This window comes from Excalfactoria chinensis, chromosome 1, assembly GCF_039878825.1.
Source record: "Excalfactoria chinensis isolate bCotChi1 chromosome 1, bCotChi1.hap2, whole genome shotgun sequence".
NCBI classification, from domain to species: domain Eukaryota; kingdom Metazoa; phylum Chordata; class Aves; order Galliformes; family Phasianidae; genus Excalfactoria; species Excalfactoria chinensis.
The window spans coordinates 46,643,541-46,655,701 of NC_092825.1; the positions used below are offsets into that span (position 1 = coordinate 46,643,541).

The 12,161-nt window shown below is 45.9% G+C and overlaps 1 protein-coding gene across 13 annotated transcripts in view; it reads left to right on the forward strand.

Annotated features, from left to right (window-relative positions):
- The window catches only part of TCF20 (transcription factor 20), a 114,073-nt gene that overhangs the window by 69,091 nt on the left and 32,821 nt on the right, over positions 1 to 12,161 (forward strand). For all 13 annotated transcript variants that reach the window (XR_011902802.1, XR_011902805.1, XM_072328452.1 and 10 more), the window contains one exon: positions 1,595 to 7,237. Coding sequence is in view for 11 of the 13 variants with exons in the window: in XM_072328452.1 (XP_072184553.1) it covers positions 1,631 to 7,237 (5,607 nt within the window). In the remaining 2 variants the exon portion in view is untranslated. The remainder of the gene's footprint in view (positions 1 to 1,594; positions 7,238 to 12,161) is intronic.

A 12,161-nucleotide genomic window follows, 5' to 3' on the forward strand; every position in this document is an offset into this window, starting at 1 on the left:
AATCTGACCAAACCATTTTATTTGTCAAGATAAACTGCAAGGCCAAAACAAAAAACAAACAAAAAACAAACCCAACATTCTCACTTTTTCGAGTTAGTGGGTCTTCTGTCTTCCTGAGTTATCAGAAGGGGATTGTAGAGAAGAGTAGTAACCCAAATAAAACCAGGCTGTCTTTCTGAAGGGCTTAGAAGGTGAAGAGGCAGGTGGGAAGAGAGTGTGATGTCGTGCATAGTCTACATCTTGTTGTTTGTACGTCTCTATTCTTGGGACTCTTTGGTGATCTTGTACTTGACCAAAACTTATAGACTTCTGAGTGAATTCTGAGTGGGTTCAGTTGGATTTGACAAGTACATAACCTGACAATATGAGAAGGCATAATGAAGGTGAATGTTGCAGGAAGTCTCACATTTGAGGAGTTAAGAGTTCTGTTTCTTGGAAAAGCATGAACGTTGGCTTAACGTTTGAAGAAAGCAAACTCTCCACGTGGTTTTAACTGGTTCGTTTACTGGAAGGGAAAGCTGTGCAGTCTTCCAGATACAACATGGGTTTTTTCATCTTTCTGTGGTTTTTAATTGTGCTTTTTTTCCTTGCAAAATTAAACAAACCAACCAGCAGTGTATACACATAGTTACACTACTTGACTTCCTTCATGGTTGTAGTGGTGCCTCAAGCTTTTGAGGTCCTTCCCGGGATACCTGTACAACGTTGCAGCTGCTGCCCAGTCATTGAGGGTGAATAGTGATTATACATACTGGTTAGCAAATGGAAGCATGTAGGAGACCCTTCCTGAAGTCCATTTGCTTTGGGGTTGGTTATGTGGACATGGGTAACACACATGGTATTAAAAAAAAAAATAAATGTTCTGTTTTTTTTGACAAGTGCCTTCAGTTAAGTTTCAGTCAAGGTAATGTAAAAGTCCTGAGGATGAAGCATAGGCCCCCTTGTTCAAAAGAATGGGCTGGTTCTGACTCTTCATACTGCAGAACAATTGCCATTGTTACTGGAGTAGCTAGAAATGCGGTATGAAGCAGATGTCTTTCGGTGTGCGGGTGCCTGATTTTTCAGATTCATGTTTGCCTTTTCACTGGAACATCGTGTTGGGACTTTGTTGGGTTGTATGTTGACTGTACTCTAATTGAGATCTTGCAGTGAAAGGTGGGCTTTGGACATTGTTCCTACAGTGTAGATCCGAAGGTGGCTTGAGTCTGTTACGTGGTTTATAGAGTTAATTCTCTTTTAAAATCCTGTGGTAGCAAAATAGCTGAAGGAATAGGATCGCTCTCCTGCTTAACAAAATGCTACTGGAAGCTTGTTTTCCATATAAATAGACCCAGTTAGTGACTGACTGCAGAAAATACTAAAGCTCAAAATATGTTCCAGCTGGTAGTAGGCTACAGACTTGTTTTTTCTTGGAAAGCAATGATTCCTTTTGCTACCTAGAATGACTGGAAGGTGCAAGCGGAGAGATAGGAATTAGTGTAGGAGACGCACTCGATTTTGATTGTTGTTAAAACAGTGGAATTGAGCAATGCTGTTGATGTGAATGGGACATGCAGATGCTATACCTCTTTCTTTCTTTTTGTCCCCACTTTAGGAGGGCTTTCGAGCTGTTGCTCTGCTGCTAAACAGCATGCAGTCCTTTCGGGAGCAAAGTAGTTACCACGGAAACCAGCAGAGCTACCCGCAGGAAGTGCACGGCTCGTCCCGACTGGAGGAGTTCAGCCCGCGCCAGCAGGCCCAGATGTTCCAGAGCTTCGGAGGAGGTACTGGCAGTGGACGTCGCGGAGCAGCTGGAGCCTCTACAGTGATGCCTGGTGAGAGCTCTGGCCATCAGAGCTACCAAGGTTTCAGAAAAGAAGCAGGAGAGTTTTACTATATGGCTACCAACAAAGATCCAGTGGCGTCAGGAGGGCAGCAGCCGCCTCAGCGCAGGCCTTCTGGACCGGTACAGAGCTATGGGCCCCCTCAAGGGAGTAGCTTTGGGAGTCAGTATGGGAGTGAGGGACACGTGGGCCAATTTCAAACACAGCATTCGACCCTTGGGGGCGTATCCCACTATCAGCAGGATTATACTGGTCCTTTCTCTCCAGGGAGTGCTCAGTATCAGCAGCAGGCTTCTAGCCAGCAGCAGCAGCAGGTACAACAGCTGAGACAGCAGATCTATCAGTCTCATCAGCCTTTACCCCAGGCTTCCAGCCAGTCTGCTTCTAGCACCTCGCACTTGCAGCCAATGCAGCGTCCATCCACCCTGCCTTCCTCTGCTTCTGGGTACCAGTTACGAGTGGGTCAGTACAGCCAACACTATCAGCCACCTTCGTCGTCCTCGTCCTCCTCTTTCCCCTCCCCGCAGCGTTTTGGCCAGTCAGGACAGAATTATGATGGAAGCTACAGCGTGAATTCTGGGTCACAGTATGAAGGCCATGCCGTGGGTTCCAGTGCGCAGGCATATGGGTCCCAGTCAAACTACAGCTTTCAGACTCAACCAATGAAAAGCTTTGAGCAGTCTAAGCTGCCCCAAAGTGGGCAGCAGGGGCAGCAGCAGCAGCAGCACCCACCCCAGCATGTAATGCAGTATTCAAATGCTGCCTCCAAGCTCTCTCTTCAAAGTCAAGTGGGACAGTACAGCCAGACTGAAGTTCCTGTAAGGTCACCGATGCAGTTTCACCAAAACTTCAGTCCAATCTCTAATCCATCTCCTGCTGCATCTGTGGTTCAGTCTCCAAGCTGCAGCTCCACCCCTTCTCCTCTCATGCCAGGTGGAGAAAATCTCCAGTGTGGGCAAGGCAACATGTCCATGGGTTCTAGAAACCGAATCCTGCAGATGATGCCTCAGCTTAGTCCTACACCATCTATGATGCCAAGTCCCAATGCTCATGCAGGGGGATTCAAGGGGTTTGGGCTGGAAGGACTGCAGGAAAAAAGGCTCACAGATCCAGGGCTGAGTAGCCTGAGTGCCCTAAGTTCTCAAGTGGCCAATCTGCCCAACACAGTCCAGCACATGTTGCTTTCAGATGCCTTGGCACCTCAGAAAAAAAGTTCCAAAAGGTCATCCTCTTCAAAGAAGGCTGACAGCTGCACAAACTCAGAAGGCTCTTCCCAGGCAGAGGAGCAGCTCAAGTCCCCCCTGGCAGAGTCCCTTGATGGTGGCTGTTCCAGTAGTTCAGAGGATCATGGAGAAAGGGTGAGACAGCTGAGTGGCCAGAGTACAAGCTCAGACACTACCTACAAGGGAGGTAACTTAGAAAGATCTAACTCCTCACCAGCACAAGGCTCCCAAAGTGAGCCCTCAAAACTCAGCACCAGCCCTGCAGCTAGGGAAGATGTGGCCTCCCCTGATGGGAAGGAAGCAGTGGTGGCAGTGGAAAATGCCCCCAAAGTGAATGAAAAGGCAGTTGGAGTGATCGTCTCCCGGGAGGCTATGGCAGGTAGAGTAGAAAAGTCAGGTGGACAAGAGAAACCTGCACAAGATGATGTTTCCACAGCCACTCAGACACCAGCTAGTGCTAGTGGAGCGAAGGAAGCTGGGCATGCAGGGCCACAGCCAGAAGCTCAAGGAGGTGCTAAGGGGAGCAAAAGTGGTGATAACACTAACCATAATGGAGAGGGAAACAGCCAGCCCAGCAATGCAGTTGTTGGGTCAAATTTTCCTGTGAGAACAGAACCTTCCAAATCTCCTGGCAGTTTAAGATACAGTTACAAAGATAACATAGCAGCTGGCATACAGAGAAATGTTGGTGGTTTTCCACAGTATCCTTCTGGTCAAGAAAAAGGGGATTTTCCAGGACACAGTGAGCGCAAAGGTAGGAATGAGAAGTTTCCTAGCCTCCTACAGGAGGTCTTACAGGGTTACCACCATCATCCAGACAGGAGGTATTCTAGGAATGCGCAGGAACATTCTGGGATGGCTGGGAGTTTGGAGGGAGCCATGAGGCCCAATATCTTAATTAGTCAAGCCAATGAATTGACGAATAGAGGCCTCTTAAATAAAAGTATGGGGTCTCTCCTGGAAGGCCCTCATTGGGGCCCCTGGGACAGGAAGTCCAGCAGCGCAGCCCCTGACATGAAGCAGATAAATTTAGCCGATTACCCTATTGCTAGAAAGTTTGAGATGGAGTCTCAGTCTTCTCATGAAGGGGGAGCACTCTCGGAGAGGAGATCAGTGATCTGTGACATATCTCCATTAAGGCAACTTGTCAGAGATCCTGGTCCTCACCCAATGGGGCACATGGGTCCTGAGGGCAGAAGTGGAAGGAGTGAACGTCTTGCCCCTGGCTTAAGCCAGTCAGTAATACTCCCTGGTGGTTTAGTATCCATGGAAACAAAGATGAAAGCTCACAGTGGGCAAATAAAAGAAGAAGAGTTTGAACAGTCAAAGAGCTCAGTTAGTCTTAATAATAAAAAGACAGGAGACCATTGTCATTCTGCTGGCATCAAGCATGAGTCTTTCCGAGGCAATGCTAGCCCTGGAGCTGCAGTCTCCGATTCTGCTCCAGACTACATTCCCCAGCAGGAGAGCAGATCAACACAGCTGAGACGAGCACCTGGCAGAACTGGAAGCAGCAGGGGTAAATCACCTTCTCAATTTCAGGATCTTGCTGATAAGCTGAAAATGTCACCGGGCAGAAGCAGAGGCCCAGGAGCAGACCTGCATCACATGAACCCACACATGACGCTATCTGAAAGAGTTAACAGGGGTTCCTTGCATTCTGGCTACCCTCAGAACTCAGAAGGCTCATCTTTGGCTGCAGCATATCATGCAAATGCTAGGCCTCATCCTTTTGGTGACCCCAACCAGAGTTTAAATTCCCAGTATCATTACAAGAGACAGCTATACCAGCAACAGCAAGAAGAATACAAAGATTGGGCAAGCAGCGCTGCTCAGGGTGTGATTGCTGCAGCTCAGCACAGGCAGGAAGGAGCCAGGAAGAGCCCAAGACAACAGCAGTTTTTGGACAGAGTAAGGAGTCCTTTGAAAAATGACAAGGATGGAATGATGTACCTTCAGGGTAGCTCTTACCACGATACTGGAAGCCAGGATCCTGGGCGCTGCATTATGGGAAGCGACAGTGCACAGGGCAAGTGCACCGACCTGAAACACGGTAGCCAGAAGCTGCAGCCACATGAATCTGGTTGGGACCTCTCTCGGCAGACTTCACCTGCCAAAAGCAGTGGCCCTCTTGGAGCAGCCAACCAAAAAAGATTTTGCCCCCAAGAAAGCGATGGGCACAGACGAGAGGAATCTACGGATTTGCCCAAGCCTAGCAATGCCATGCTCAGGCTCCCTGGCCACGAAGACCAGTCTCCTCAGAATCCCTTAATTATGAGGAGGAGAGTCCGTTCTTTCATCTCTCCTATCCCTACCAAAAGACAGCCACAGGATATGAAGAACAGTGGCAGCGAAGATAAAGGGCGAATGATGACGTCAACAAAAGAAGGAGCTGATAAGACATACAACTCCTATGCCCATTCATCTCTAAGCCAAGATGTTGGCAAACCAGTTGCAAAGGGAGATTCCTTCAAGGATCTGCCAAGTCCTGATGGTAGGAATTGTCCTGCCGTCTCCCTCACGAGCCCGGCTAAGACCAAAATATTGCCCCCAAGAAAGGGGCGAGGATTAAAACTGGAAGCAATTGTTCAAAAAATTACATCTCCTAATATTCGGAGAAGCGTTTCCACCAACAGTGCTGAAACTGGTGCAGATACCGTCACTCTTGATGACATCCTGTCCCTTAAGAGTGGACCTGAGGGAGGAAGTGTGTCTGCACATGGGCCAGAGGCTGAGAAGAGAAAAGGAGAGATGTTGTCAGATCAAGCAGGGTCAGCAAGCCAGGACGCAGCTAGTGAAATAACTCTTGCGCGATCCTCAGAAGAGTGGCAAGGCAACGAGGATGATAAAACCAAGAAAGACAGCTCTGAAACTGCCAGTGTTAGTAAAGAAGGGACAGGATCCAGTGCAGCACCACCTCCTCAGAAGTCAGGTGGTCAGGGGAGGTCTGATGGATCCATAAGCGGAGCTGGAACTTTGACCTTTCCAGACTCAAAAACAATTTCCCCTTCCAATGCGTTTACTTCTGAACCAAACCCAAAGTCTGAGGAAAAAGATGGAGATGTGACAAACATTTCACCCAAGCCAGATGGCTTCCCTCCAAAGGGATATTTTCCTTCTGGAAAGAAAAAGGGGAGACCAATTGGGAGTGTGAACAAGCAAAAGAAGCAACAACAACAGCAGCAGCAGCAGCAACAACTGCCACCACCCCCACCGCCTCCACCTGTACCTTCTCAGTCTTCAGAAGGGGTTGCTGGTGGTGAGCCGAAACCTAAGAGGCAAAGGAGAGAGAGGCGAAAACCTGCAGCACAGCCACGGAAGCGGAAGCCTAGACGGGCCGCTCCAATTGTGGAGCCTCAAGAGCCAGAAATCAAGCTCAAATATGCTACCCAGGCTGTGGATAAAACTGACTCCAAGAATAAATCCTTTTTCCCTTACATTCACGTGGTAAACAAGTGTGAATTAGGAGCTGTGTGCACAATCATTAATGCGGAGGAAGAGGAGCAGAACAAATTGGTGAGGGGTCGGAAAGGACAAAGGTCTTCAACACCCCCTCCTAGCAATGTGGAGAGCAAAGTGCTGCCCACCTCAACTTTCATGCTGCAGGGCCCTGTAGTAACAGAGTCTTCTGTCTTGGGGCATCTGGTTTGCTGCCTGTGTGGCAAATGGGCCAGCTATCGTAACATGGGTGACCTCTTTGGTCCTTTCTACCCCCAGGATTACGCAGCCACCTTGCCCAAGAACCCACCTCCAAAGAGGGCCACAGAAATGCAGAGCAAGGTCAAGGTACGGCACAAAAGTGCTTCTAATGGTTCCAAGACAGATACAGAGGAGGAGGAGGAACAGCAACAACAGAAGGAACAAAGAAGCCTAGCTGCTCATCCCCGCTTTAAGAGGCGGCACCGCTCTGAGGACTGTAGTGGAGCCTCTCGGTCACTTTCAAGGGGAGCTTCTTGTAAAAAAGCAACCACTGAAGGTGGCAGTGGTGGTGAAAAGACTCCTTTGGACTCAAAGCCCTCTATGCCCACTTCGGAAGGTGGCACTGAGCTGGAGTTACAAATTCCTGAACTACCTCTTGACAGCAATGAATTTTGGGTCCATGAGGGTTGTATTCTCTGGGCCAATGGGATCTACCTGGTCTGTGGCAGGCTCTATGGGCTGCAGGAAGCTGTGGAGATTGCAAGAGAGATGGTGAGTACTGAAATTTACTCTGCCTTTTAGTTTTTATTTTTGCTTGTTTACATTAAGTAAACCATTTGAAATGTTGTTTTCCTTGTTGTTCTCTCAGCTTAAACGCTAATCGTTCATCTCTAAGTAAATCTCCAGTGATGCCCTTCAGATGGCCTTCTTTAGATCTCTGCCACACCTACCTGATCAGCCAGGGTTTTTGAGCCTCAAAAGCCTGGATGCATGTCTCCTGCTAACAGATCCAGGTGTCCAGGAGTTTTCTTGTGACTGCAGGGACCTTTTTTTCTTTATCTGTCCTATTAGGTATTAATGCTCTCCAGGGCTGCTCCTGGAGTTGTGCAGTGGAAGCACAAATCACAGCAGTCACAAGTTGCAGCAAGGGAAATCCCAATTCAATATCAAGCAAAAAAAAAGAAGAAATCTCAGTGAAAGTGGTCAGCTCTGGGGTTGGGAGTTGGGGGTGGGGAACAGCGCAAGTTGTGGATTATCTGTTCTTGTCCAGTCGCATTTATGCAACCCCAGGGTCCTAAAGCAACTCACTCTACCAGTGAAATTGAAGGTAGCTTCAAAATTAGCCCTGCTTCAGGCAGGGGTTTAGACCACACATCTGCAGAGGTCCCTTCAAATCCAAATGATTTATTCTTTGACTGTAATATGTATTACGTGGTTCCTGCAAATTAAGGTCAATAAAGTGGAATGACATAGAAGTCTGTAAATTGACTGGAACTTGGGCGGCTTGACGGTTGATGAGTTCTGTACGAATTATAGCATTATTATACTGATAACTGGCATTCTCCAAAGTGCGAGTACACAATGAATGAGGAGAAATGTAAAATCAAAGCCGGGACAAAGAGAGCTTTATTCAGAGTCACCTGGTTTGGATGGAGGCACTCATAATTGATTATTTGAGACTGAAGCTGGCACTTCAGAACCATATCTGATTTGACTTTCCTTGCCATTGTCAGTGTGCCATGTGCCTTTATTTATGCTTACACTCTTTATACTTTCTGTCCTGGGCCAGAACATGCATGAGATGCTAGACTGCTTTTTCCCCACTGCCTTCAGATTCTTTCTTTCTTCCTAAGCAGTGTTGGGATCTAGTTTCTCATCTTCTCTCTACATTCTTACGTGCAGCTCATTGCCACCTCCTGAGCTCTCCTCCGCAAGTTTGATTCCTGGCTTGTTCTGCCTTTTTGCTCTCTGTTCTTTGACAGTAATTACATGCTTCTTTGCCCTAACTTGATTTGGCCTGCATTCCTGTTTCTAGCTTCTCATTAAATAAAGTCAGTTAATTCCATTTGCTTTTCACCAAGTAGTGTTTGTGTGCTAAATTTCTCATCTCTGATAATCATAAGGTTTCTTTTGGGATCTCTAGCATCATTTGGATTCTGTTTGTAATGCAACTGGCCTTTCATGCGTCTTGCAGTTCACCAGTACTTTCAGTTTGGATCTCTCTGGATCTCTCTAGTATATTTCCCTTTTTCCTCCCTTTTTCCTCTTCTCAAGGTGTGTCCTCCCACTTGTGATTCTTGTTTTTCCAATGGCAGACGCCTTCTCAAATTCTTGAACTGCTTGAGGAGTTGTTCTTCAGTGATCCTTTTTGTGTTTCTGTACTTCCAAAGGGTTTGTGGCCAACAGAACATCATGGCTGTACCAATAGATCTAAGCAGACTTGACAAATAGTATCCCACTGTCAACTGGGTTTTTACATGGTTGTTGCGTGTTGTTCAACATGTTGTTCCTTCTCCGTATGGGATTGTGGTGGTTTTCTGAGCGAGTACACTTTGGCCTACTCTTTATCACTTTCTTCAACTGTTAGGATCATCTCCTTGTCACAAGTGGAATTTTGCACTCCTCTTCTTTAACCCTTTCACTTGCCTTTATGGCATTGTACAATAATATCCCCTTATCTCTCTTGAACTTGTTGGCCTTTCCCTCTTGCCTTTTTCCTTTAATCACTCACTCAGCTCTGAGGGTTTTTTCCTCATAGTGACCTGTAGACACAAGTGTTTCGCATCTTTAAAAGAAGCGTACAAAATGCCTGTGGCCTCTCTTGCTTTTGCAACTACCTCTTCATTTCCTTTCCCTTTTTCATCTCAGAATTCTTTTGAGTGCGTTGTCTGGTGCGCTTGTCCTCCTCCACTTTGACTTCGATTGTGCTCTACTACAATTGTAATCAGTGTTTACTGTGATCTCTTCCTAGCTAAAGTTCAAATCTAGTCCTTCATTTTCCTTTCTCTGTCAGCTACGTTTGTCACTATCAGCTGTGCTGCTCTCTAAGTGTTGTTCCACCTTGTTTCCTGTCTGTGTCCTTTTTCGATTACCTCGTTTTCTCTCCACTGGCTTTGCAGAGGTGGTTGTTCATTACTTGTAACTTTTTGTGTGGTTTGCTAAGTTTCTGCCTATGCTTTCCACCCCCTTGTCCTAGAGTGCCATATCTTTGGGTAACTTCTGGTAATCCACTTACTTTATTCCAGTCTTACAAAACCTCCTTTTAGCTCCAGATCTGTTTTGTTCCATCAGAAGCTTAAAGATGGCTTTTGAATTTGTGGTAAGGTCTGAGACTCTAGCATTCAGGTACTGCTTTTGAATCTGCATCATCCTTAATCCATCGTCTCCCATCTTGTTCTGGCTTGGTGAATCTGAGCAGCAAGAACCTTCTCAAAATTATAGTTCTTTCTATTTAAGGCTGTATGAAATACTGCTTACTCTTCGCGTATGAGATGCAGTATGTATCTTTTCAGTGCTCACCACTGTTCTGTCAGGGGCCATGGACCTTTAAAGATGCAGGCCATTTGTGTGTGCCATATTATGTTCTGTCTTATGCAAACACAGTAATAAATGTTATAACTGAAAGCTTGGCACTTCTTCATTTCATTGGTAAAAGTAATCCATCTTTTTCCTTCACTTCTATCACAGGTAGTGAAATAAGTTTTTTTTTTTCCTTTGTGGGTTTTTTATTCATTGTTGTTGAAGTTCCTGTCCATATTTTTTCCTTAACCTTTTTATTCTACTGTAGCAAATTGTGGTGCTGCATTCTCTGGAAGCTGTGTCCTTCTCCCTCTCATTTTGGAGATGGTTACACACAGCATAGGGTTGGCAGCCAGGCTATCAGAGGTGTACCTGCCACAAGCCTTCCCCAGGCAGTAGAAAGGCTATGCTGAACTGAGCTCTCTGCTGCCCTGTTCCCTGAGGACTGCCTTCTGGCTCCAATAACTGATTTCCTATGCTTGTTGCATATGCTCTTTCCATACATCTTCCTTGCTTTGCAGGCGCATTTTCCATTTCTTTCAGCTGACTTGCAGTTCATCGGTGTGTGTATGTCCTGAAAAAGCAGATATGGTACATAGGTATTTGCTGGCAGGATAGAGGAGGTAAATGGGGGCAGAAGCATTTGATAATTTGGTCTTGAAAGAGAAAGACATTTTCTTAGGACATATGAAGGGGTTATGAGCCTGGAATGAGCACCTCATGTATATGTAATGCATTCTGGTCCAAGGCCATAAGCCGTGATAGTGGCCTAGGTAACTCATCCCATGTTTGTTCTTCTCACACCAACTCTCCTTGCTTCCGTGGGAGCTTATTACAGATTTTTTCAGACACCTCTGATTCTTCTTTGCCTTCCAGAATCAGCAAAGAATTTGAAGTGTTTCTCTTGCTGTGTTAAATTTTCTTCCGTTGCTTTTATGAATAAATATCTGTGGCTCATGGCTGCTTTTGGAGAGCAGCCCCGTAGTCAGTTCGAAGAAAGTTTAAATGTGTGTGAGGTTTCTCAGAGATCTAGTAGCACCAGATGCTCTGGGAGAATTTGAAATGAGCAGGCTTTCATCAAACTGAGATGCCTTTCTTGATCTTTGAGCTTTCCTTAAAGCTTGATTTTGCCCTAGACTAAAAATGATGTTGAAAGCATTATCTAGGTGGTTTACTAAGCAGTGTTCCTCAAAGCCAAATAAAACAAAAAGGCACTTCTGTGTACTCCAGTGGGGTTATTGTTTCTGAGATCACAAGTGCTCATTAGATGAATGGGACTGCTTTAGATGCAGAATGTCTTAACCTTTCTTAAGCTTTAAATTAGATGTCTCTGCAGATGGACTCACCTGCCAAGCAGTTTTGTTCCTTGTTAATACTCATTGTTAGACCATAGTAAGGGTGCTAACTGGCATTCTTATATTAGACATTTTTGGTTTGAGAGCTAAAGGATTCTTAACTGAGAAATTGCTGTCTCTGTAGGGCTGGATGGACCTATCAACTATAGAGTATTTGCTTTAATATTTGAAAGGTGATCAGATGCCATGGTTCTGAATTGTTGAAGTCAGTCATTAGAGGATAGTATCTTTGCCTTGTGGTATGGAGAACCTTGAAGCTAGTCTTAATGCAGCAGAGAGTATTTGGGGATTCCTAGCCTTACTTGGTAAGATACAGTCTATCTGTATTCTTCCTGTGTCTTAGTTTGGTTTTGCATCTCATCTCATGAGAAACTGAAGTCATGTTTACTTTGAAGCTGGCAAAATTAGGAAGCTGCATCGGCCCTCATCAGATTTGGTGTTTGTAAGAATGGGTGGTCTTCATTCTCAGAATTAAACTTAAGCAGCTGCAGTGCAGGTAGGGAGAGGAACAATCCAAAGAACCTTCCTTACGTCACAGTTGCAGGCTCCAGGGAAATGGGCAGTTCTACTGTGGTTCAGTTTTGATTTTTTTCTAAAGGGCTGTTCACTAGGAGGTGCCATGCTGGTGCCTGAATGCTTTCTGTAAAGTGCTTTCTTCCGAGGTGGAGCCTGTGGCCTAGCACAGGAGTTATTTCTGCTTGTTCTTTTTCCCTCCTATCACTGTCAGAATTGACCTTGATGTATGTAAATCTTATCTCTTTGTTTCTGATGACGGTGCTCCTTGAAAGGAAAACTTGTTTATCCCCCTCTTAAAGATCTCT